General features: G+C 45.0%; 1 protein-coding gene across 3 annotated transcripts; it reads right to left on the bottom strand.

Annotated features, from left to right (window-relative positions):
• Nucleotides 1-1,879: 1,879 nt before the first annotated feature.
• On the bottom strand, nt 1,880-26,535 carry LOC135553116 (ephexin-1-like). Of its 3 annotated transcripts, none has more exons than XM_064985234.1 (16): nt 25,735-26,535; nt 24,656-24,984; nt 12,304-12,418; nt 11,563-11,925; nt 10,801-10,886; nt 9,321-9,556; nt 9,022-9,182; nt 8,667-8,819; nt 7,929-8,058; nt 7,732-7,806; nt 6,261-6,350; nt 5,828-5,991; nt 5,467-5,625; nt 5,230-5,309; nt 3,831-3,935; nt 1,880-3,707 (listed from the first exon to the last, which is right to left on the bottom strand). In XM_064985234.1, exons 2-16 carry the CDS (start codon nt 24,855-24,857, stop codon nt 3,448-3,450), a joined length of 2,379 nt encoding a protein of 792 aa, XP_064841306.1. In that variant the 5' UTR covers nt 24,858-24,984; nt 25,735-26,535; the 3' UTR covers nt 1,880-3,447. The 3 variants fall into 3 exon arrangements, with proteins under 3 accessions (XP_064841306.1, XP_064841304.1, XP_064841307.1); XM_064985232.1 differs by having other exon boundaries at nt 24,656-24,944; XM_064985235.1 differs by lacking the exons at nt 24,656-24,984; nt 25,735-26,535 and adding an exon at nt 22,420-22,524.
• Nucleotides 26,536-27,024: the final 489 nt, after the last annotated feature.

The raw sequence follows: 27,024 nt of genomic DNA, 5'->3' as shown, positions 1-27,024 counted from the left end.
ACAGTGCATGATTATGGACTTGATAAAAATACACTCTGGTTGATTTTATTCACATAGTACATCAGCCAGCCAACCACTGTCTATGGTTCTGGTGAGCAGTGGAGTAAAATTGTTCTTAGTTTGGTTTTTACCACCGCTGTGGTTGCAGCACACACCATGGGGGGGGAGACGGTTGGCCTCAATTTGGTCAAAACTAGAACCTCTAACTGTAGACTTTGTGTGTCATGGTGTCTAATTTAAACACCTGTTCATTATAATATGCGGGGAAGGCCTACTATATGCAGTAGTAGAGCCTATGGATGGTAATCTACTAATCAGATGCATTTATGTTCACCTTCCAACAGGACAACAACCCTATGCACACAGCCAAGACAATGCAGAAGTGGCTTCGGGACAAGTCTCTGAACGTCGTTGAGTGGCCCAGCCAGAGCCATGACTTGAACCCGATCTAACATCTCTGGAGAGACCTGAAAATAGCTGTGCAGCAACGCTCCCCATCCAATTTGACAGAGCTTGAGACGATCTGCAGAGAATAATGGGAGAAAATCCCCAAATACAGGTGTGTGAATGCATTCAGTTGTACAACTGACTAGGTATCCCCCTTTCCCTTTCAACAAAGTACTGAGTAAAGGGTCTGAAGGCTTATGTAAATGTCATATTACAGTTTTTTTATGTATACATTTGCAAAAATTTCTAAAAAACTGTTATTGCTTTGTCATTATGGGTGTTGTGTTTAGATTGATGAGGGGGTAAACTATTTAATCAATTTTAGAATGAGGCAGTAAGGTAACAACATTTGGAAAAGGTGAAAGGGTCTGAATACTTTCTGAATGCACAATAAAGTATTGTAATGAAACAGGCAGGGAGCAGGCCTCGAACCGTTGACCTTCTATAGCCCGAAATCTAGCGCGCTGTCGACTGTGCCGTAAAAGCATGCTCCAGCGACAGTCTTTATCCGTGTTTATAAACCCAGGGTCGTTACACTATGTAGGGAATATATACAAGAAGGGGCATTTGACATGTCAGTCGTATCATCTAATTAGATTGCAACACGTTTTCATGCACGGACTCTTGTCTAAAACCTGTGATTCAGTATCATCTGCCATATCCTGGATTATACACGTGACAGTGTCATTGTAAAGTGGGATTTCACTGACCTTTGCAGCAGCAGTTGGGCCTTAAACTTTTCGATAAGCATCCATGACTGACGGCATGACTAGTTTATCAACTATGGTGAAAGGAGCCTGGCACATGGAAATGTTATGAGTACGAAGCCTTCAGTAAAGTATCGTTTTCTGTGAAATTATTGTGCAGCATTTTTTTTAGTTTGACATCTCATCTCTTTTTGGTAAAACAAAATCGTTTATTTATACTGGATGCTTTGTTTCTAAATGTCTGCGTATTTTCAAATGGCTTCATAGCATCGTTTCTGAGGCAAGTCTGACAGAACGGCTTTGGTGTGCAGCTGTCATTTTAAACAAATCCAGGGAGAGAGAGTGAGCGTGCAGGCTGCGCGGCAGGGCTATACTCGTATGTGTGTATGCTTAGTGTAGCTATACTTCATGGCAACACAATTTGTTTACTGCAGCCTCGGTTCAAAATATATCCCATCTTTATCCTAGACTGCAGCATGCATAGTTCAGCGCATTGCGCAAGTAGGCCTACGTCAAATTGGCCTATTTATTTTAGTCAAATATGCCGCGGACAACCAAAAACCCAATGATATTCAAGACAAATATTCCTCCACGGACCGGGTTGTGTCTGTCTGCACGAGGCTACCTGCCACCATATGTTAATAAAGCATAGTAATGCTCAATAGTTCAGGTAGTATTGTAATGACCTGCCTAGATCATAAATGAACAATTGTCCAGACAGAGGCTTGAGTTTGCGAATTGACGGTTTATTAAACCAACTTTACACAGGCTACTGTTTGGGCCGTAGCACACGCCAAAAAGATGACAGATAACCCACAAGCCAATCGTGACATTCTCTTGGGAAGCCCAGACGTAAGAGAGAGAGAACAAAAGCTGAACCTGGTCTTAACTTCCAATGCTCCATCCCCCTGCCCAACCCCCCTCCACGCCACTCCGCCAACCACCAGGATGCCCGGCATCAGAACATTCCAGGCATTCCCGTGATTGGCAGATAGCAGGTTGATTGACATGTCGGACCCCGCGAACACCGGGTACTGGTCAGTACAACACAACCACCTCCTAGCCTAACACATAACACACAGCTGTCTGTGCGGGTCGCTACAGTATGTTACACATTAATAGTGTCAGGAAGACAAAGTTCTGATTCACCACCTGATAACCTTTATTCAGGTTAAAACATTTCTCCACATTACCAGGAAGTCATTCAGAGATAAACCTAAATCAGTGCTCAACAAGTGGGCTAAAGACCAGTCGAAACAGTTAAAACACAAATAATGTCCATTTGAATTTCACATTTAGTTTTTATTAACAATAAATTACTTCTCATATAATGAAATGACACAATTGAGTAATTATTTCATCACATATTGAACATTCAAGACAATAGACACACGTACACATACTGTACTCATACACACACGCGTTTTGTCACTCGCATGCCAGTTCTGTCAGTGTGCCGGCACATTCTGTGCAGATGCTTCAGGACCACGTGTCTGTGGAGGATTTTTGGTGTTGGACAGGTTGTGCTGGATTTCCCCCAAGTGTTTTTGTGTGCGCGTGATGTGTAAGTGGCATATCAGTATTGGCGAGGGAACTGACCCCCAGAACACGTCCACTGTAAGCAAGGCCTGTGATTCTGTAGTGCTAGTCTTCGCCTCCAGTCCAATACTGAGCACCCAGTCATGTGATTGTTCTATTTACTATACAGAATCATTCATGGATAATTTACATTCAATGCGGCTCACCTATTTTTAAAACTTGCTTCTTGAATGGTTTCAATAGAGGAGTTGCTCTTTACAAAAGGGTGGATCGCCAAGCCATTGTTCTGGGGGATTTAACTCTCAGGCAAAGGTGCTTAAAAAAAATGAAATAACAAAAATCACACCCATGCAGCTGAGGCAAGGTTACGATACATTCACATCCCCTTGAGAAATGTTTCTGTGGTTATCTTCTCCCATCACATGCATAGCTCCTGTTCCACCGGAGCCTTGTTTCAGTTAGACTGTTAGTGCTGAATCATTCCACTGAAAGTAGTGGAAGACAGTGTTTGAGTTATGGAAGAAGTGCTCTGATCTTAGGACCCATCAGGGGAGCCTGGGACCCTAAAACCTGCAGCCTGGGACCCTAAACCCTGGCACAGTAAAACCACCAGAGAAGGGGAAACAGTTAACAGGAAATAATGTCATTACATCACTTTCCTCCAATGCAATCCCATGCTGAAATCACATGATCTCTGTCATTTGATCCATGTGGTCCAGTAAAGATTACTGCCAGTAACTTTCAGAGTGGAATATTATGTGCTTCCCTGCTCCTCCTCTGACTGGTCAGTCCAGGTACCGAAGAAGTTGGAGACTTTGGGTGTTTTGGGGGTGCGTCTGGCCCCCCTGGAGCCCAGTCTGGCCCCTGAGGAAGCACCCCCTCCATGGGCCAGGTGGATCCTCTGGCACTCCCTGAGGTTCTGGGCCCGCACTTCCTGGTTCTGGATCTCCTCTACCACCCGACAGGGGAACCAGCCCCTCTCTCCATCATGGAGCCTCTCACCCATCATCCAGCCTGAGGGGTTGATAGAGGAAAAAGAGAGAGGAGAGGGAGAGATTAAATAACAGGCAGCCTGGTGAATCTACAGTAGAGGTCCTAGTAATAACATCTCCCAGGAGATATGTTGTCTGGTCTCACCATCGTCTGTCCTCTCCAGGATGTTCAGCAAGTCAGCCATCTCAATGGACAGCTCATCTGGCTCTTGAGACAAGTACGACTGAATACACTGGACCTGGGGAGAAGCTGACCGCACACACACAATGGCACATTAATAGCATACACCATATATACACAAAAGTATGTGGACACCGCTTCAAATTAGTGGATTTGGCTTTTTCAACCACATCCGTTGCTGACAGGTTTAAAAAAATAGAGCACACATCCATGCAATCTCCATAGACAAACATTGGCAGTAGAATGGTCTTACTGAAGAGCTCCGTGCTTTCAACGTGGCACCGTCATAGGATGCCATCTTTCCAACAAGTCGTCAGATCGTCAAATTTCTTCCCTGCTACGGCTTCCCCGGTCAACTACGCTGTTATTGTGAAGTGGAAACGTTTAGGAGCAACAACGGCTCAGCCGCGAAGTGGTAGGCCACACAAGCCCACAGAACGGGACTGCCGAGTGCATAGTCGTCTGTCCTCAGTTGCAACACTCACTATCGGGTTCCAAACTGCCTCTGGAAGCAACATCAGCACAAGAACTGTTCGTCGGGAGGAAATAGGTTTCCATGGCCGAGCAGCCACACACAAGCCTAAGATCACCATGCGCAATGCCAAGCATCAGCTGGAGTGGTGTAAAGCTCACCTCCATTAGAATCTGGAGCAGTGGAAACACATTCTCTGGAGTGATGAATCACGCTTCACCATCTGGCAGTCCGACGGACAAATCTGGGTTTGGCAGATGCTACGACAATGCTACCTGCCCCAATGCAGTGCCAACTGTAAAGTTTGATGGATGAGGAATAATGGTCTGGGGCTGTTTCACGGTTCGGGCCCCTTAGTTCCACTGAAGAGAAATCTAAACTCAACAGCATACAATGACATTCTAGAGGATTCTGTGCTTCCAACTTTGTGGCAACAGTTTGGAGAAGGCCCTTTCCTGTTGCAGCATGACAACGTCCATGTGCACAAAGCGAGGTCCATACAGAAATGGTTTGTTGAGATTGGTGTTGAAGAACTTGACTGGCCTGCACAGAGCCCTTACCTCAACCCCATCAAACACCTTTGAGATGAATTGGAACGCTGACTGCAAGCCCGGCCTAATCATCCAATATCACTAATGATATTGTGGCTGAATGGAAGCAAGTCCCCGCAGCAATGTTCCAACATCTAGTGGAAATCCTTCCCAGAAGAGTGGAGGCTGTTATAGCAGCAGAGGGGGGACCAACTCAATATTAATGATCATGATTTTGGAATGAGATGTTCGACGAGCAGGTGTCCACATACTTTTGGTCATGTAGTGCATGTACCACCTGGTATTTGGTACTTAAGAGTTCAGCTGTGAGTAGTGGATGTCATCTTTGTGTGCATCTCACCTGGTTGGTGGGCACTGGTGGACATGAATCGCGTGCGGCGATTTGGCGTGAGAGCACATATCCACCGCAGCTTATCACTCCTGGCAGAAGCACACAGGAACACATGGGAGATTGATCCGTTATAAACAATGACATACAGAGAAATACTGTGCAGAGTATACTAGGTACCGAGGGGTCTTGAGACACACACACACACACATATATATATATATAATACTGTTAGTTGTAGTCACTCACATGCTGGAGGTCTTGAGCATGTAGTTGACAGGCCTCTCCTCCTGGTTCTCCAGGAGTTTCAGGTTGAACACATTGGCCAGCATCTGACCCTGGTCTTCCAGGTCTTCAGTTCTCAGCATGGCCCGTGTGCTCGAGTCCAGCACCTGGTACTTCTCACCACTGACACAGACATATATATATAAATAAACAAACAAAGCCTGCTGAGAGCACAGGGCAGTTTGGCAGGTAGTATACTTCGAAACTGCCTGTATACAAAATAATGTGCCGTGGGGAGGATCAATAGAAAGTTCCAGACTGAAAGTGGGTGTGCTGTGACCCCCAATGACCACTAGCCGTCTGTGTGATGATGTCATGTGCTGACCTGGAGCTGCGCTTGGTGATGAGCAGCAGGTTGTTGAAGAGGAACAGGTAGACAGGGTGGTGGAGCTTCTTGCTCCGCATGGTCCTAGTGCTCTTGGGCCCAGCCATCTGCTGCACCTCACCCTTCTTTAGCAGCCAGCGGGAGTGAGAGATCACCGGCACCGACTGGAGGGAAAGGGTCACAGTTCACAAGGTCAGAGTTCAACTCAGGGTTATTATAAATCATGGAGAACTCTTTTTTTTACAATATAGTTTCTATATTCGAAATGCAAAACATTTTCGGTCCATCAACCTCCTTAAAGGATTCAAACAGACAATGAACCTAACTGCGATAGTCAAAGGTTATCTAAGTCTGTTTGTGCCAGTCTGGCAGTGTAACTGTTTTACTATATAGAATATAGTTATGTTGTCACATGACTGGCAGCTGCAGGTACCTTAGACTTGAACTCCAGTGTTTTCTCAATGCTGATGAGTTCCTCTGTACGACTCATCTTCCTCACACCCTCGTTGCACTCCTTCACAATCTGACATGCACACAAACAAACCATTATATGGAACACATCCCAAGGCTCCCTTAAAATTGAATATTGTCAGTTAAAGACATGCTCCAGAACTTTGGCGACTAAGCATTTTTTAAACCTGTCAATGTGTAGTTTATGTAAGGGATAATCAATGAGTGGCTATGCATTCTATGGAAAATAATGAATGACATGGAAGGTTTCCCAAGACGCGCTAACGGAGTGGAACCCCGAGTTGATTATCCCTTTAATACCATGGCTATAATTGAACACTTTTGCCACTAGAAATATGTTCATTTGCCAGTATAAATCTGTTCAACACCCACTGTAGTATCTAGCAAGTTTACTAGATAGCTACAGTACTTGCCGTGTTAACCAAATAGACTTGCTAGTTTCGCTAACCAAATCATCAGTCCTAGCTTGCTATTATGAAAATCGAATTCAACAGCAGCTCAAACAAACATGTAAAAATGAAATATAGCCATTGAATTCTGACGTGAAAATATACCATGCGTTATCGGGACATAATGGGTACTCTAGAATGTCCCTCAAGCCAATCAGAAAGGAGTATTCAACAATGCCATTGTACAAACATGCATAATCTATAAACAGAATTACTGTCTTACCTCAATTAGCCACAACTTCCCTAGTTTGAAAGCGACTGTTTCCCGGAAGCTAAGCGGCGCCATGTCTGCACATTCGTGACGTAGTACTACATTTTCGGGCAGCACTTCTGGCTCGTGGGCGCTACTTTCAGAACTACTGGCAAAAAGGTCTACAAAAGTACCGGAGAATCTTTTTACCAGAACATTACTGGGAAGCAAATAATGTATGCAAAACATGTGTCCAAAGGAATGGGTGCTGAACCTGTTTCAGAGCCCAAACCCTATGTAGAGGCTATGCTCCAATTAAAACCACATTCCTTTGTTTGTGACGACAATTAACCTCATGACAGTCATCATTCCATAGAAAGCATAGAGAGGCGTGACAAGACTAAGTCTTCTCAAAATGATGAACGGCGATGATTGTTTTCTGATGTGACACTCAACACCATGACATGCGCTGAGCCTATAATCACCACCAGCACTACTTCCTCCAACACGCCCCAGGCCAGTACTGAATCCAATCCAGCACGCTTTCATCTCTCCCAGACTGGTTTGGTACTGTAAGGGTCTGGTACTGTTACTGTACCAGCGTCAGTACTGGACCCAAGCAAAGTCAGCACTCCTCCCTACTGTACCTGCGTCAGTACTGGACCCAAGCAAAGTCAGCACTCCTCCCTACTGTACCTGCGTCAGTACTGGACCCAAGCAAAGTCAGCACTCCTCCCTACTGTACCTGCGTCAGTACTGGACCCAAGCAAAGTCAGCACTCCTCCCTACTGTACCTGCTCCAGCTGCTGGTGAGCCTTGATGGCATTAGCCTCAATCTCTGAATTCTCCTCTGCCTTCTTCAGAATGTTCTGCAAGCAAACACAGCATCAGAAGTTCAAAGCAATACCTACATCCTGAATACTGCAATATGTTAGCACACTGTAAAGCATTATCACAACTATTATTAACTTTTAAGAACCACCATGTTTACCTGGACCAGCATTTTGAGTCGTGTGATCCTCTGGAAGGGGAGGATGAGGAAGGATGTGAAGGACAGGCCTCGGACACACGGATGGTTCTCCAGCTGAGCCATGGCCTCGCGGAATAACTGATTTCCCTGTCTGGACAAAACACAGGCATGTTCAAACCACCACAAAGACAGCCAACACAAAACACAGGCAGAAGAATCTCATATGTTTTGATTTGTTTAACACTTTTTTTTGGTTACTACATGATCCCATATGGTGTTATTTCATAGTTTTGATGTCTTCACTATTGTTCTACAATGTAGAAAATAGTCAAAATAAAGAAAAGCCCTTGAATGAGTAGGTGTCTCCAAACTTTTGACAGGTGAACAAAATGTTATTCAATGTGGAGGTGTTCTGTTGTTATCATAGCCACAGCTCAAGGTTCTTTCTTAAGGATTTGTTCTGTTCAGTCACTACGATGGACAGCCACTTACCCCTGTGCTGAAAGTCATGTGTTATTCTGTCGGGTATGCTGTCATACAACTCACAGGCCTTCATTTTATTCAGTCAGTACACAGGTCTACTGCGCATAAATCATAGAGTTGACAGTTGAGTAAGACTAAATTGAAAATAATGATCTGTGATGGTCAACAGTTTGGCACAGCTGCCATACCAACCACAACTCCATCTATTGTACCACTGCACAGAGAGGTTAACCCACATATCATGCTACTGTAAACATTAGTTGGAGGGGTACCCACAGAATGCGCCGGTAGTTCTTCTCCTGATACACCTGGTTGATGACGTAGGTGATAAAGACGTGGAAGTGCTTGACGGCGTGGTGGTGGACGATGTCACACACCTCTGAGATCTGGAGGGACTGTTCGATGCGGTTCTCCAGGTCCATCAGGAACCTAAGGAAGGATGTATAGTATGACATCATCAGCAGGGGACAGTTTAATAAATGTCACTACAGTATGATATGGAATGAAAGATGATTAAGGACTTGTTTGCTTTTTACTTTCAGAAAGCTTAATGGGGTCAGTAATCAAATATTGCAGAGGATGGGGGGGGGGGGGGGTTGATTAGTCACACACACACAAACGCTTCTCTTACCTCTCGCTGGCCTTCATCACCTCCTCAATGTTGGAGAACAGGAAGTGCATGTCTGATTGGCTGAGTGTGTTGACCAGCACAGGGTTCTTCAGGAAGTGGGTCTCCAGCACCTCCAGACTCTTGTAGTAGGATGCCTCTGAGGTTACCAGCTCAAACATGGCCTAGAGAAGAGAGAGAGGACACAGGTCAAGAAGGCATTCACTTACCGTTCAGGTAAGACCTCTGAACTTTTACCCTACAGTATAACCTTTCACCTCTCTCTGCTGTACAGCCCTTCCCTTTACTGTATGACCTCACACCTCTTGTATGATGATCTCTCTCTGCAGTAGCTGGGTGAGCAGGCCGCTCTGCTGCACAACCTCCAGGTTCTGCCACAGACTCAGAGAGCGGGAGTTGTTCCTCAACTGCAGCTGCAGGGCTGGTGGGGACGTCACCCCTAACCCCGCGCTGACCCCATAGGTCAACCCTTCCTGCTGCCGTCGCTGCTCGATCTCCTGCTGCTTGGATGTGTCCCGGTACTCCTGGTACAGGAAGGCTGGAGGGGAAAAAAGGGACAAGAAAAAGAAAAAAGACAGAAGGAAGACAACATGAGTCTGAGCACATGGTCATGTTTGTTTGATAACAATATCATATTATTAGGGTTATTTAGCAGACACTAGTCTGAAGCCACATCACAGCATGTGGCCCATGGGGGAAAATCGAACTTATAACTCACAACTACACTTGTGTCTTTACATTGACACCCGTGACCTAGAACTAAAATCTTCCCTTTATATTTATGTGAAATCGTGGAGTTGTGTAACTACATGAGTTATTATGTATAGTCAATTTGGAAGGAATGGATCTCAACTCCTTTGCATATTGGCAGGCCACCAGTGGCTGACTTCACATTTCTCTATCAGTCCTCTCTACCTTTCCCTCAGCCAGTTTCAGGTGAAAGAGGGCTGGATATTTGCACATTGATAAGCGGGGTGGTTAGTTGCGGAGGAGAACATTGGCACTGTGTGTGTGCATGCATGAGTGTGTTCTGTCCTCTCACCCTACAGAGGTTAAGGTGATGTTGAAAAGCAGGAAACAGTTGCATACACCCCCTTAGTCAGATTCAAATGCTAACCTATTTTAGGTGGGTGTCTGGTATTGACACTTATATAAGAGAGGGAGAGAGAAAAGAGAGCTATAAAGACAGTCAGAGTGAGAGATTGAGAGAGAGAGGGTAAGATTGAGAAGGAGAAAGAGAGACGCTTAAACCAACATGTTGACAATAAGCCAATAAGCACTTTTGCCCGAGTTCTTCTATTAATGCATCCTTTCAAAGGACATCCTTTTATTTACACATACAGAACAGGTGTGCAGCACATGATTTTTCACCCTGCAAGTGTGCAGCACCTGACCTTTAACCTTGCTCTAAACTCATCTATACCCATTACTCTAAGTACAGAGAACAGAGCCCCACCACACACTAAACTTAATCTTCAACCTTGACGGATGCACATTGAAGTTAAGTGATAGATGGATGCAACTTCAGGGAAATCTTGTTCTTTTTAAAGGCAATGTCATAGGATAGATATGTTGTTGTTAACAGCAGTATGTGTGTGTTCAATACCTGCATTCATGTGTGTACCTGAATGTATTACCATCTGCACGTGTGTGTGGTGGAACAGAGAATATCATTATGTCAGTGCAGCAGCAGCTCTGTAGGTTGAAGTGCTGTGGGTTGAATACATATGTTACCTCCAACTTGCATGGAATTGACAGTTCCACTGGCTACATTTTTCTCACCAATGTTCTTGACAATGTTGAGACTGTAGCAGATGGATTCTATTTTCAATGGTGTTGAGCCCTTTCTTTCCCCATTGCTCACCAACCTGAGTAGAGAAAGAGAGAAAAATAAAGATGAGATGAGCAAGGAGATGCTTTGACGTCAAACGGCAAAGCACTGTTCATCCTATAATTTACAACAATTCGAGGACAATCATTGGAGCATCTGGAGGTCTATGAGAGTCAGATTGAGAGCACTTCATTTCACATTGTCCAAATACCATCTGTTCATTATGCATGGTCTCCCGACACTGCATGAGAAATGTTCGATATTCATCTCAACAGGCTCCCAATAGATCCTTGTTCCCACAGACATTCCTTCTATGTGAGATTCCATCCTCAAAATCAATAATATGCATTTTAAAAAGATTCACATCAAATGAGGAATATATATTCATGCCCCAAGATTTAAACCAGAGCCCAGGGACTTCTTTTTGCTACCAATATGAATTTGATAGAAGGTACAGAAATGCTGCAACTCCCACTTCCTCTCATTCTAAAGGCACAAAAAAAAAAATCAGGACTACAAGTTTCTCCACACTGCCTAGCTCACTGCATACTGTTTTAGTACTTCACTGAGCACCTATTCATATTATTATTATTATTATTATTATTACACAGAAATAAATCACCTGCAACATACTGCACTTTCACTAATCAATTACCAATTAGCACATAAGTACCACTTGCAGAACCCAACAGTTCTTCTCCCCATCTTTTTACCTGAGTTTGACTCCCTCTACGTCGACCCCCTCTTCCGCTGGTTGCGGTGACTGCGTGTCCCCTCCGGGCCCCCGTACAGAGCAGGCGGCGGTGCGTTCTGAGAGGCTCTCCATGTCTTCAGTGTGTGCGTGCATGCCATGTGTCCGATACAACAGAGCGCTAGAAACAGAGGAGGAAGTGGAGCCCCCTCCACACTGACCGCTAGCTGGAGAAGCATCTGCGCTCTTCCTCCCTCCTTCTCCTCCTCCGCTCCTCATCCAAAGAGGGGAAGAAACCTCGCTAGAAAGTATGTGTGGGCTCCTGGGCTCCCCGTTGCTTGGCAACACAGTTCCAGAATGGAGTGGACGTGGAGATGTTGGCATACTACATACAACAGGCACACAGTAAGAAGCAGCTGCAATAACAATAAGTAAATCCTTGAAGATGAGGCAAATATAACTAACTGTATTACAGCAACAAAAAAGTATGAAAATGCATGCACTCACTACTTTAAGTCGCTCTAAATAAGAGCATCTGCTAAATGACTCAAATGTGAATTTAACTGTAAGACTCAGAAAACAGATTTTCCTTGACACAATATATGGGATAAAGAGCAGTGCAGCTTGCTCTAGGCTCATATCTCACTCAATGGAAAGGCAGCTCATAAAATACAATAAATTGGTTGCTTCTCAGTTTGAGTGTGTGTCTGCGTGTGAGTGTCTGGGTTTGAATCAGTCTGGCCTGGCTTATGGCGAGGCTCACCGTCGTGCCCGGGGAGATAGGGGAGGTTTCTGGAGATCAGGGACACTGAGGGTACTGCTGCCTGACCTGCTGGCTGGGCTGGGCTCTGGGCCAGGCCTCAGAGAGACTGCATGGCCTGAAAGAGGAAGAGAGACGATAATTAAGGGAAAGGGGTGTGAGCAAAAAGGAAACAGTGAGTGGAAGACAAGGAAAATAGAGGAGCTCTACCTCTATTTTCTATATTAGAAACACAGTGAGTACAGGGCTGATTGGCAGGTGGTCATGACTTTGAAACCTCCTTTAGATGGAATAACGTGTTGCTAGGAGAGCCTCCTGAGTTGGATTGAGAGAGTGTTTTCAGCAGATTACTGTACACTGGGACACGTGAATAACTGGGTTTTCCTCTCAGTGCTGAACTAGTCTACTTAGTGATTGTTTTTCAATGGCACTGTTTGCCTAGCAGCTCCATTCTGGTTCTATAAAAGCTGCTGCACCACTGACTAACACTGTTCAGACCTGATTTTCCTCTGGCAAACTGACACCAAGTGGGTGTGTTAAGTGAGTGATTATCTCACGAGAACACTCATACAGTGAAATTTGATTTAGTCAGCTATAAGCTCTTGATAAACAGCTGCGTAAATCCAATTTAACAAAATAGACATTGAGATGTCAACTATTGTCTATACAACTAAAACAAAGGACAATATATTTTGAATGTGGTACATGGAGGTCACAAACACATTGGACTTTGGGGGTGGCAGCATTTTTGGTCAGAAAACTCATCCTTAGCTAGCTGAATCCTCTACTTCCTGGTTGCTGACTCAGACAGACCATACTAATAACCAAGAACTCCTCAGAAGAGTATATGCTTGGCAGACTATCAATGTCAACACTTAAAGGATTAAGGTATTCAGGTAAATCGAGTAGGGAGATGGGATAGCGTTGTAAAATTCTGGCCAATGGGCATACAGTTTGAACTTTCTCAACACTCCACAGTGGCCAAGGTACCTCTTGTTCTTTGATCCATCTAACCTTAACTGACATGAAAGAGCTTGATAGGTCAGTGTTATCCGGGATCCTTGGGATGTCCCTACCCTAAACCTTAACCCTTCCTTTAACCATTTTAATGAGGTAGGGACTATCCAAGGACCTCAGATTGCATGGACCAATCTGGATAGCTAGTCTTCAAATTCCCCTTTTCTGAGATTACCTCCTGCTTATTTAGGGTCAATTGCTTCCATATGTTCCAGGTTATTGTTGTAACAGAAGTTCTATGCACCCACCGATTAAGTCATGAATGATATGCATCAGTTAAGTGCCACCTTTTTCTGCTGATCTAAGACCACAGAGGGCAAAGGCACATGTTGTTCTAGTTAAGTGAATATGCCCGAGAAGCCGGTGTTTGGAGGATGTATTGGCACAGGTTCGTCTTGGACCGGTAACCAAACCAATATATCACTTTTATACAACGGGTTACCAACATGTTCAAATAATGGACATATTTTCATTTAAATCTGTATGAACTTATTCATACTCTTTAATAGTTACATGAGATATAGTCCAGACACAAATCAATGATTGGTACACAAGCCAGCTTGTCATTCGTTCTATGGGTTGCCAGAGGCAACTCAGTCATTACGTTTTTTTGTTCTAAATCTATGGACGCGACCCACTCGTTCATTCTAAAATGTTCCGTTGCCATGATGGTTGGTAACATTATCCCTTGCTTGCTAGCCAGCCAACTTTGGCTAACACAGTCTCGCCTAACAGTGTAGCAAGAATAACAGAATAATAAACACAAATAGATGTGTTTGGGTTTGTTTAATCTATTGTCTAGTGATTTTGGGGGGATATATCCTTAAATGAGTTAATGAGCAGCTGGAGATCGAATTTCAATATTGAAACAAAGTTGCAAATATCAGAGAGACAGCCAGCAAGGTAATTACAAATCTCCAATGTTGAAAACTAAATGCTTGTCTAAAAAAAAAAAAAAAAAGAGGGGGTAATGTCTTATTACAGTGTAGATCTAGTATATAAATTGCCTGGCTGAGTTGATGAGACAGTGGATTGTGCAGTCAGATGGAACAGAGTAAATAGGCATTTCAACATCATAGATTTACCTGGCGGTAACTTCACCTCGGTGGCTATGACACAGCCAGTCCAGTCACACACACACACCTCAGTAGCTATGAAACAGCCAGTCCAGTCACACACACACACACACACACACACCTCAGTAGCTATGAAACAGCCAGTCCAGTCACACACACACACACACACCTCAGTAGCTATGAAACAGCCAGTCCAGTCACACACACACACACACACCTCAGTAGCTATGAAACAGCCAGTCCAGTCACACACACACACACACACCTCAGTAGCTATGAAACAGCCAGTCCAGTCACACACACACACACCTCAGTAGCTATGAAACAGCCAGTCCAGTCACACACACACACACATCACACACACACCTCAGTAGCTATGAAACAGCCAGTCCAGTCCACACACACACACACACACCTCAGTAGCTATGAAACAGCCAGTCCAGTCACACACACACACACCTCAGTAGCTATGAAACAGCCAGTCCAGTCACACACACACACCTCAGTAGCTATGAAACAGCCAGTCCAGTCACACACACACACACACCTCAGTAGCTATGAAACAGCCAGTCCAGTCACACACACACACACACACACACCTCAGTAGCTATGACACAGCCAGTCCAGTCACACACACACACACACCTCTCAGTAGATATGAAACAGCCAGTCCAGTCACACACACACACACACACACACACCTCAGTAGCTATGAAACAGCCAGTCCAGTCACACACACACACCTCAGTAGCTATGAAACAGCCAGTCCAGTCACACACACCTCAGTAGCTATGAAACAGCCAGTCCAGACACACACACACACACACACCTCAGTAGCTATGAAACAGCCAGTCCAGACACACACACACACACACACCTCAGTAGCTATGAAACAGCCAGTCCAGACACACACACACACACACACCTCAGTAGCTATGAAACAGCCAGTCCAGCTATGAAACAGCCACACACACACACACACACACCTCAGTAGCTATGAAACAGCCAGTCCAGTCACACACACACACACACCTCAGTAGCTATGAAACAGCCAGTCCAGTCACACACACAGCTATGAAACAGCCAGTCCACACACACACACCTCAGTAGCTATGAAACAGCCAGTCCAGTCACACACACACACACACACACCTCAGTAGCTATGAAACAGCCAGTCCAGTCACACACACACACACCTCAGTAGCTATGAAACAGCCAGTCCAGTCACACACACACACACCTCAGTAGCTATGAAACAGCCAGTCCAGTCACACACACACACACCTCAGTAGCTATGAAACAGCCAGTCCAGTCACACACACACACACACACACCTCAGTAGCTATGAAACAGCCAGTCCAGACACACACACACCTCAGTAGCTATGAAACAGCCAGTCCAGTAGCTATGAAACACACACACACACACACACACCTCAGTAGCTATGAAACAGCCAGTCCAGTCACACACACACACACACCTCAGTAGCTATGAAACAGCCAGTCCAGTCACACACACACACACACACCTCAGTAGCTATGAAACAGCCAGTCCAGTCACACACACACACACACACACACACACACACACACCTCAGTAGCTATGAAACAGCCAGTCCTGTCCCACACACACACACACACCTCAGTAGCTATGAAACAGCCAGTCCTGTCCCACACACACACACACACCTCAGTAGCTATGAAACAGCCAGTCCAGTCACACACACACACACACCTCAGTAGCTATGAAACAGCCAGTCCTGTCCCACACACCTCAGTAGCTATGAAACAGCCAGTCCTGTCCCACACACACACACACACCTCAGTAGCTATGAAACAGCCAGTCCAGTCACACACACACACACACACACACACACACACACACCTCAGTAGCTATGAAACAGCCAGTCCTGTCACACACACACACCTCAGTAGCTATGAAACAGCCAGTCCTGTCACACACACACACACACACACACCTCAGTAGCTATGAAACAGCCAGTCCTGTCACACACACACACACACCTCAGTAGCTATGAAACAGCCAGTCCTGTCACACACACCTCAGTAGCTATGAAACAGCCAGTCCAGTCACACACACACACAGCTCAGTAGCTATGAAACAGCCAGTCCAGTCACACACACAGCTCAGTAGCTATGAAACAGCCAGTCCAGTCACACACACAGCTCAGTAGCTATGAAACAGCCAGTCCAGTCACACACACAGCTCAGTAGCTATGAAACAGCCAGTCCAGTCACACACACACACCTCAGTAGCTATGAAACAGCCAGTCCAGTCACACACACACACACCTCAGTAGCTATGAAACAGCCAGTCCAGTCACACACACACACACACCTCAGTAGCTATGAAACAGCCAGTCCAGTCACACACACACACACCTCAGTAGCTATGAAACAGCCAGTCCAGTCACACACACACACACACACACCTCAGTAGCTATGAAACAGCCAGTCCTGTCCCACACACACACACACACACCTCAGTAGCTATGAAACAGCCAGTCCTGTCACACACACACACACCTCAGTAGCTATGAAACAGCCAGTCCTGTCCCACACACACACACCTCAGTAGCTATGAAACAGCCAGTCCTGTCACACACACACACACCTCAGTAGCTATGAAACAGCCAGTCCTGTCCACACACACACCTCAGTAGCTATGAAACAGCCAGTCCTGTCCCACACACACACACACCTCAGTAGCTATGAAACAGCCAGTCCTGTCCCACACACACACACACCTCAGTAGCTATGAAACAGCCAGTCCTGTCCCACACACACAGTACACACACAGCCAGTAGCTATGAAACAGCCAGTCCTGTCCCCCACACACACACACACACACCTCAGTAGCTATGAAACAGCCAGTCCTGTCACACACACACACACCTCAGTAGCTATGAAACAGCCAGTCCTGTCCCACACACACACACACCTCAGTAGCTATGAAACAGCCAGTCCTGTCCCACACACACACACACACACACCTCAGTAGCTATGAAACAGCCAGTCCTGTCCCACACACACACACCTCAGTAGATATGAAACAGCCAGTCCTGTCCCACACACCACACCTCACACACACACACACCTCAGTAGCTATGAAACAGCCAGTCCTGTCCCACACACCTCAGTAGATATGAAACAGCCAGTCCTGTCCCACACACCTCAGTAGATATGAAACAGCCAGTCCTGTCCCACACACACCTCATTAGCTATGAAACAGCCAGTCCTGTCCCACACACACCTCCGTAGCTAGGAAACAGCCAGTCCAGTCACACACACACACACCTCATTAGCTATGAAACAGCCAGTCCAGTCTCACACACACACACACACACACACACACCTCAGTAGCTATGAAACAGCCAGTCCTGTCCCACACCTCAGTAGCTAGGAAACAGCCAGTCCTGTCCCACACCTCAGTAGCTAGGAAACAGCCAGTCCAGTCACACACACAGTAATGGTTTTGACTTGAGGTTATTATTTATAGGGGTGCCAGGTAGGTTGTGCCTACCAGAGAAAACATTGGTTTCTCCTTTTGGTTTGGGGGATAATGAGTCCCATCTGGTCCGTCAAGTCTACACCAATACAAAGGACTTACGTAAAAGTCAGAATGGAAATAAGGGTTTATGAAAAGTTTAAAACATTGGAAAGAACTTCAAAAAACAACTATTATTTTGCGTGGGTTGTATTAGCAACATCAATGATTACACACACACATAATAATATCACAATGAGTTCTGGTTCCTCCAGAAATGTTATGTACCTCGGGCCTAAAAAGAGTCCAGCCCGGTAAAAGAGTTCGGGGAACGCAAGTGACCTTTGTCACGCAATGTTTGTCCGTTCATTCAAGTGTAGCGTAAACCCAGTATGAATCATACAATTATTTTACCACAGAACTTTAAAGCGTATCAACTCTTACTAAGTCCTCAACTACAACTAACTACACAAATCATCACAGTATACATCACATCAAAACAAATGAAATACCGAATACAAAAAGGTTGTAGTCGGTGTCAGACAAGCCAATCCGCCTGCAGATCTCCAGCGGAGAAAGGTCACGAAAAAGTGTAGTCCACGGAAAGAGTGGATCCGATCCTGGGTAAACTATATTGGGCTACAAAACACACGTATAACTGCAACAAAACAAACGAATTAGAGACTTTCGGAACTGAGCGCTGAACACATCCTCATTCCCGTCTCCATCATAACCCCCGTTTTGTGCAGCTGATGCTGGCTATTTAATTGGGAATTAAAGGGAAAGCGCCCTATTGGAAGGAGAAGCACTATTTAATTGGGAATTGAAGGGGAAGCGCCCTATTGGAAGGAGAAGCACTAAGACTGTTCAGAAAAATTCAGGGCCGTCACAACACACACACACACACACACCTCAGAAGCTAGGAAACGGCCAGTCCAGTCCGTCCGTCCCCCACCCCACCTACCTTAGTAGCTAGGAAACAGCCATTCCAGTCCCACACAACTTAGTTCCACACACACACCTCAGTAACTGGGCAACAGCCAGTCCTGTCCCACACACGCGCATTAGTAGCTAGGAATCAGCCAGTCCAGTCCCACACACACACACACACACACACACACCTCAGTAGCTAGGAAACAGCCAGTCCAGTCCCCCACACACCTCAGTAGCTAGGAAACAGCCAGTCCAGTCCCCCACACACCTCAGTAGCCCCAGTCCCCCCCCCCTCCCTCCTCCCTCCCCCCACACACACACACACACACACACACACACACACACACACCTCAGTAGCTAGGAAACAGCCAGTCCAGTCCCCCACACACCTCAGTAGCTAGGAAACAGCCAGTCCAGTCCCCCACACACCTCAGTAGCTAGGAAACAGCCAGTCCAGTCCAGACCTCAGTAGCTCGGAAACAGCCAGTCCAGTCCCACACACACAGACTTCAGTAGCTACTGTTGGGTTCTGAGAATATGAAATATACTTATTCATGTCACTGAGGGAGAGGGGGTAATGTGTAACATTTACATTATGTCAGGATATGTTGTTATTAGCCATCAGGGATCCTACCAGTCACCATGAAAGCCATGAGTTGGGGAGGAGTGAGCACTTTGGGGCAGAGGTCAGGTCAGATGAAGTGAGGAGGAACAGATATCACTAAGGTTCTGTCTAGCAACAGATATGCATTGGCTTTTCAGATGTGTAGGAGGAGACTCGCATAGGAGAAACGGTTAAATATCAGTGCTTGTGTGAATATGTCGTTTTCTGTCCAGCTGTTCGATCCTTTGGGAAGGATAAACTTGGTATGAGCGTTCATCGTGTCCATTGAGTTCTTACTCTGATAATTAGAACCTAACACCACAAAACAGCCAGTCCAGTCCCACACACATCTCAGTAGCTACGAAACAGCCAGTCAAGTCCCACACACCTCAGTGGCTAGAAAACACAGCCAGTCCAGTCCCACACACACCTCAGTAGCCATGGAACAGCTAGTCCAGTCCCATACAAGGGCACCCACAGCACTTGTTCATAGCAACATACAGAAGAAAAAAAAAACATCCACAATCCGGCACTAAAAGTGCAGCTGTCCCAGTACTGTAAGATCATCCACAACAAACTCCTTACTAACCAACATGTAGGTCGCTTACACAAACATCAACCTAGCTTTCTAATCTCATCCAGCCATTACTGTACATCATTCCTGTAGATTCAAGATTGTTTTGAGAGCGTATGGGGAATGAAAAAGTTCAACAACAATTGTTATACAACTCCCACAATAAGAGCACTTGGACAGAGATAAGATTATCCCCAAAGTGAAAATCGTAACCAGCTTTGACTAGAGGTTGAATAATGGTTTGACTTCATCTCAAAGGACTCAAATCCTTCAAGAATTAAATATCAACGGTTACAGTTTTTGATGCTTACGTCATCTAAGAGTAGCACATCTTCTCATCATATTTTAGAATGGTCCCATATGTTTAATGAAAGGTTTTATAACGTACTCTTGTTTAACTAGGGCACCTGACTCTCCTGACCTAACTGGTCATAAATAAAGCAATTTCCCTCACCCTAAAAGCCTATCCCACAGGCTGGGCAAAGTCTACCAGGGACCAGGAAAGAGTCCTACAGAAATTAGCTGTCTGTGTCTATTCCTGGAAACCTGCACCATGTACAGGTGTCACCTTTATTTGGGGTAATAAAGAAAAATAGGGGGATGGTTGAAATAAAAACAGCATACAATACTGCCATAGAATGCCCTAGTGTAGTCACACAGTTCATACAATACTGCCATAGAATGCCCTAGTGTAGTCACACAGTTCATTGTCCATTGGCCTACACATCATGTATCTGAATACTTTGTTGTCAATAACTAAATATTATGGTATGTACTAAATGTTAACAACCCACTGGGCACAGATGTCTAGTTTTGATTTTAACTTGGTTGAGTTGTCAACTAATGTGAATTTAACTTGAATTCAACGTGAAATCAACAAAAAAAGGTCACCCTGTTATTGAATTTAAGTTAATAGAAATGGAAATTCCCTTGTATTTGCAAAAATTCATCAACAATCAGTTTTCCAAGTTGATTCAATGTCATCACATTGTAATCACGTGAAAACAACGTTGATTCAACCATTTTTTGCCCAGTGGGAAAGGTATAATTCAGTGGTGGTAGCTCTCCTCTTCAGCCTCAGGCTATATGAAGCTTGAAGCCTGGAGGTTAAAGGTGGGTGGCTAGAAGAACAGGCATCACACATATTTTAAAACATTGGAACCGGTTCCTCTGGTTTCATTAGCTCTCAGGACCGGCCTACCAACAGGCCTGTGTTCTCTGTAGAACAATACAACCGCTCCTGTTCTGTGGTCTATGGAACACCAAAGAATAACAACTATTTCTATTTTTGACAACTTTAACTTCGCCACATTCCTAAATAAAATAAGATACTTTTTACTCCATACATTTTCCCTGACACGCAAAAGTACTCCTTACATTTCGATTGCTTAGCAGGATAGGAATATTTTCCAATTCACACAGTTATCAAGAGAACACCTCTGGTCATCCTTACTGCCTCTGATCTGGCAGACTCATTAAACACAAATGCTTAGTTTGTAAATGATGTCTGTGTGTTTGCGCCCCTGGTTATCTGTAAATTAAAAAAAAAATCATGCCATCTGGTTTGCTTAAAGTGATACTTCAGGATTTTGGAAATGAAGCCCTTTATCTACTTCCCCAGAGTCAGATGAATTCGTGGAAACAATTTTTGTATCTGTGTGCAGTTTGAGGGAAGTTGCTAACAAACATCCCTTTTTCAGGACCCTGTCTTTCAAAGATAATTTATAAAAATCTAAATAACTTCACAGATCTTCATTGTAAAGGGTTTAAACATGGTTTCCCATGCTTGTCCAATGAACCATGAACAATTAATGAACATGCACCTGTGGAACAGTCATTAAGACACTAACAGCTTACAGACGGTAGGCAATTAAGGTCACAGCTATGAAAACTTAGGACACTAAAGAGGCCTTTGTACAGACTCTGAAAAACACCAAAATAAATATGCCCAGGGTCCCTGCTCATCTGCGTGTACGTGCCTTAGGCAAGCTGCAAGGAGGCATGAGGACAGCAGATGTAGCCAGGGCAATACATTGCAATTGCAACATCTAAGACAGCGCTAGATGGATACAGGACAGACAGCTTATTGTCCTCGCAGTGGCAGACCACATGTAACATCTCCTGCACAGGATTGGTACATCCGAACATCACACCTGCGGGACAGGTAAAGGTTGGCAACAACAACTGCCCTAGTTACACCAGGAACGCACAATCCCTCCATCAGTGCTCAGACTGTCCGCAATAGGCTGAGAGAGGCTGGACTGAGGGCTTGTTGGCCTGTTGTAAGGCAGGTGTGACACCAGACATCACCGGCAACAATGTCGCCTATGGGCACAAACCCATCGTCGCTGGACCAGACAGGACTGGCAAAAAGTGCTCTTCACTGACGAGTCACGGTTTTGTCTCACCATGGGTGATGGTTGGATTCGCGTTTACACCGAGACCTGTACTCTGGAGTGGGATCGATTTGGAGGTGGAGGGTCCGTCATGGTCTAGGGGCGGTGTGTCACAGCATCATCAGACTGCCTGCAATGACAACAAGCTCAATCTCAACGCTGTGCATTACAGGAAAGACATCCTCCTCCCTCATGTAGTACCCTTCCCGCAGGCTCATCCTGACATGACCCTCCAGCATAACAATGTCACCAGCCATACTGCTTGTTCTGTGTGTGATTTCCTGCAGAATAGGATTGCCAGTGTTCTGCCATTGCCAGCGAAGAGCCCGGATCTCAATCCCATTGACCTGTTGGATCAGAGGGTGATGACTTGCAAATGTCCGGGAACTTGCAGGTGCCTTGGTGGAAGAGTGGCGTAACATCTGACAGCAAGAACTGGCAAATCTGGTGCAGTCCATGAGAAGGAGATTCCCTGCAGTACTTAATGCAGCTGGTGGCCACACCAGATACTGACTGTTACCTTTGATTTTGACCAACCCCTTTGTTCAGGGACACATTATTCAATTTCTGTTAGTCACATGTCTGTGGAACTTGTTCACTATTATGTTTCAGTTGTTGAATCTTGTTAGGTTCTTACAAATATTTACACATGTTAAGTTTGCTGAAAATAAACACAGTTGACAGTGAGAGAACGTTCCTTTTTTTGCTGAGTTTAGCATTAGCACATTGACTGGAAGTCCATGGTATCTATATATCGCAATGACTGGAAGTGTATGGTAACTGCTAGCATGCTACTGTAGAAAATATCATAGACTTCCAGTCATTGCTCTAACACCCGTTTGCATTGGCTCGCGAATACCACTAACTTCCTTCATACTGGATGAAGAGACATAAAAATGGTATCCAGGAGTTCATTTGACTCTGGGGAAGTAGAAACCGGGTTTCATTGCCAGAATCTCTAAGTATTCCTTTAATATAAGGAATTTGAAATTATTGAACCTATTACTGTTGATGTAGTGTATACTGAAACATATACACAAAAGTATGTGGATACCCCTTCAAATTAGTGTATTCGGCTATTTAAGCCACACCTGGTGTATAAAATCGAGCAAACAAACATGCAATCTCCATAGACAAACATGTGCAGTTGAATGGCCTTACTGAAGAGCTCAGTGACTTTCAACGTGGCACCGTCATATGATGTCACCTTTCCAACAAGTCAGTTCATCAAATTTATGCCCTGCTAGAGCTGCCCCAGTCCTGTTATTGTGAAGTGGAAACGTGTAGTAGCAACAACGGCTCTCCCGCAAAGTGGTAGGCCACACAAGCTCACAGAATGGTACTGCCGAGTGCTGAACCGCATAAAAATCATCTGTCCCCGGTTGCAACACTCACTACTGTTCCAAACTGACTCTGGAAGCAACGTAAGCACAAGAACTGTTCGTCGGGAGCTTCATGAAGTGGGTTTCCATAGCCGAGCAGCTGCACCCAAGCCTAAGATCACCATGCGCAATGCCAATTGGTGTTGAGGAACTTGACTGGCCTGCACAGAGCCCTGACCTCAACCCCATCAAACACCTTTGTGATGAATTGGAATGCAGACTAAGAGTCAGGCCCAATCGCTCAACATCAGTTGTGGCTGAATGGAGGCAAGTCCCCACAGAAATGTTTCAACATCTAGGGGAAAGCCTTCACAGGTGAGTGGAGGCTGTTATAGCAGCAAAGGAGGGACCAACTCCATATTAATGCCCATGATTTTGGAATGAGATGTTCCATGAGCAGGTGTCCACATATTTTTGGTCATGTAGTGTATTTTAACAATTAATTTCATTTTTGATACTTAAGTATATTTAAAACCAAACACTTTCAGACTTTCACTCAAGTAGTATTTTACTGGGTGACTTTCACTTTATTTGAGTCATTTTCCATTAAGGCATCTTTCCTCAATGTATGAAAATTGGATAATTTTTCCTCCACCGCTAAAGAGATCCAGTTAACCAACCAGCTCAGCTTTAAACTCTAGAATTAGGGCCTTCCATGAAATTAGATGGAGACAAACTTCAGAACTTTCCTAAAACTGCTGTAGACAAAGATTATCAGCATTCCATGCTACCTAAATCCCAGGTATTTTCAAACTGAATTAGTTATTGTATTCTCAAACTTAATGACTCTCCACTGTAGCATACAAAAGATACAGACACTTGGTGAAATTCTGAGCGGAAGGGAAGAGGGTGTATTCTATTCTTACTTTCATGTTGTTCTGACGCGGCCAGCCTCTTCTTCCTCATGGAACGGTAGAAACGGGAGTTCCTGCGGATGGGGGCGATGACCCTGTCATCCTCCTCATCCTCCTCGTGATTTCTGGAGTACACCGGCATGGCGGGCCGCTTCTCAGGGGGCTCCTGTGACTTTTGACCCCACTTGCCCCTGAACAGGGCAGTCATCGCCATGACAACGGGCTCCAAGCTCTGTTTGGGGTGTGTGTCCCACTCCTGTTCTCAGATCTGGGCCTGTGGGGTTGTTCCTGTAGGGTTTGGCTTCAGGGCAGAGGAGAGCATAGAATCCTTCAACGTTAGCCTGAATCAAGGAGCAAATCCATCCCTGTCAATCTCAAGTCCCGGTGAGGCAACACAACAACACAGCACACACTTCAGGGCTCATTCTCACATAGGTTAGCGACTGCATGGCACACTGAGGCCCGTAGCTCTCTCTTTCTCTCTCCCCTTCCTTTGTGGCAGGAGTGTTAGTTACCCATGGAGCCAATCAGAGTCAGCCCCCTCTCTCCTTAAGCTGAAATGATTCTGTGTATAACCCGCCCTCTCTTTTTCTTTCTCCCACTATCTACTATTCTCGCCCAGAGGTATTCAGTGTTTTGCAACGGGGACCCCATTTCTTCCGCCAGAATTTCTGGGGACTCCATTTTATTTTCTCGCAATAATTTCTTATAACCCCACCCCAAATACAATGACACAACTTTAAAATCAGTATATTTCGATTTTTAAATCAACAAATAACTTTCAATTCATTACATTTCCATCTCTTATCAAAATGAAAAGAAACCAATACATACATTTATCTAAATCTCTTTCTCAAAAACGTTTTTATATTGTCCCATACAATGACCTGTACTCTTAATTTGTATTTATTTTGGCAACACCACTGCAGACCCCGACTTTGAATACCACTGCTGTGCTGTCTTTATTTGGCCTGCTGAAAGACCTTCCAGAGCCTAGCCTGCATGTCTGACTGTCTGCCTGGCCTCACCTGCATGTCTGACTGTCTCTGCTCTGCTCTTCTGTGCTCTGGAGAACCAGAAAAGCCACTTACCTGTGCCAGGGAACACTGATCCCTCCTTTAGGACTTTTCTTTATATCCCTCCTCTCAAGATCTTCAATGTTTTCCCAAGTGGTGTATACCATGTATTCTCCTGTATAGGGGTTATTGTCGCACATCAGAGAATACACTAAAAGGCAGTACACCTGCCAGTTCTCCTGTCGGTCTTCCAGTGCGGTACAGAACTGTGTCTCCAGCTGACGTGTCGCGTGTTGTCCTGCTTGTCGTGTGGCGGCCTCTCTAAATCCGCTCCCCACTACATTCCTTATCTCCAGGCAGCTGACCAATAGAGTTCAAAGTTCGCTCTGTATTTCTCCACGCAGCAGCAGAAGATACTATTCCAGGGCTCCATTATGATATAATGCAGAGAAAGAGACTCAGCGAGGCCTCGTATGAGCAGAGTGCTCGCCTCGAACCATCAAACTCCCTCCCTCTAATCAGACCAGTCGGAAAGGGGCTGGGGGTCAAACACATTTACACAACATCCAAAAGATAGGGGAAGGAAGGCTGCCAGAGTAACAACACAAGCTCTCTGAAGCTGCATGTCTTATACAGAACGCCACAGGAATTATTATCGGTTTCTGTCTTGATCCTCCAACCACAATAGTTATTGTGTCACTGAGAAAGATTCTAATTTCTAATAATAGATTAGAGGCACAATAAGGCACAGAGATCTTCTTGACGTCTCAATAATAACAGAAACAATCTCACGTCACATCAACAAAACAACAATAGGGATGGATTTAAGAAGGCACAGTCACCACACCTTTCCAGACTCACCCTACTGACTCCTCTCCTCAGACGGGCATGGGGTGTGTTTGTGTGAATCACACAGCTTTGTTGACTGGATCTACCCAACCAATCATATTGAGCTGTTCTGTGAGGTCAAAGGTTATTGTTGGGTTGGACAGGGTTCGTGGTGTTTGGAAGGGATTTGGGGTTGAGGGAGGATCTACTTGAAGGCTCTTTTTTATTTTCCCAGAAGTACTGAGTTATGTAGTAGGATTTAGAAATGTGGAGCTAATGTTGTAAACCATGATTGACCACACACTTCTGAACAGTAGGTGGCGACATGCACCTTTAACATTGGTTTGCACACCGCCATTACATCAAACAAGAAGAAGACTAAGACGAAGAAGAAGATTATAGTTGTCATGAGACCAACACACTCTCCTGGGGAAAACGTTCCCTGTAGATACATACAGTATCTACATGAGTAATATTTGAATAGAGAGAAAGTGTGTAGGTACAGTAGAAAGAAGGAAAAGAGAGAGAAGCAAAGTG

Source organism: Oncorhynchus masou, chromosome 13 (assembly GCF_036934945.1).
Source record: "Oncorhynchus masou masou isolate Uvic2021 chromosome 13, UVic_Omas_1.1, whole genome shotgun sequence".
Lineage (NCBI taxonomy): Eukaryota > Metazoa > Chordata > Actinopteri > Salmoniformes > Salmonidae > Oncorhynchus > Oncorhynchus masou.
This window is presented reverse-complemented; position numbering and strand designations above follow the sequence as displayed.

Excerpts from the sequence above, each read along its gene's own strand:
- LOC135553116 (XM_064985234.1), bottom strand. The coding sequence starts at position 24,857 with ATGGCGATGACTGCCCTGTTCAGGGGCAAGTGGGGTCAAAAGTCACAG. Across the intron at positions 6,351-7,731 it reads CTCACCAGCAGCTGGAGCAG|ATTGTGAAGGAGTGCAACGA; the intron begins GTACAGTAGGGA and ends TGTGCATGTCAG. Across the intron at positions 3,936-5,229 it reads CACCAGTGCCCACCAACCAG|CTTCTCCCCAGGTCCAGTGT; the intron begins GTGAGATGCACA and ends GTGTGCGGTCAG.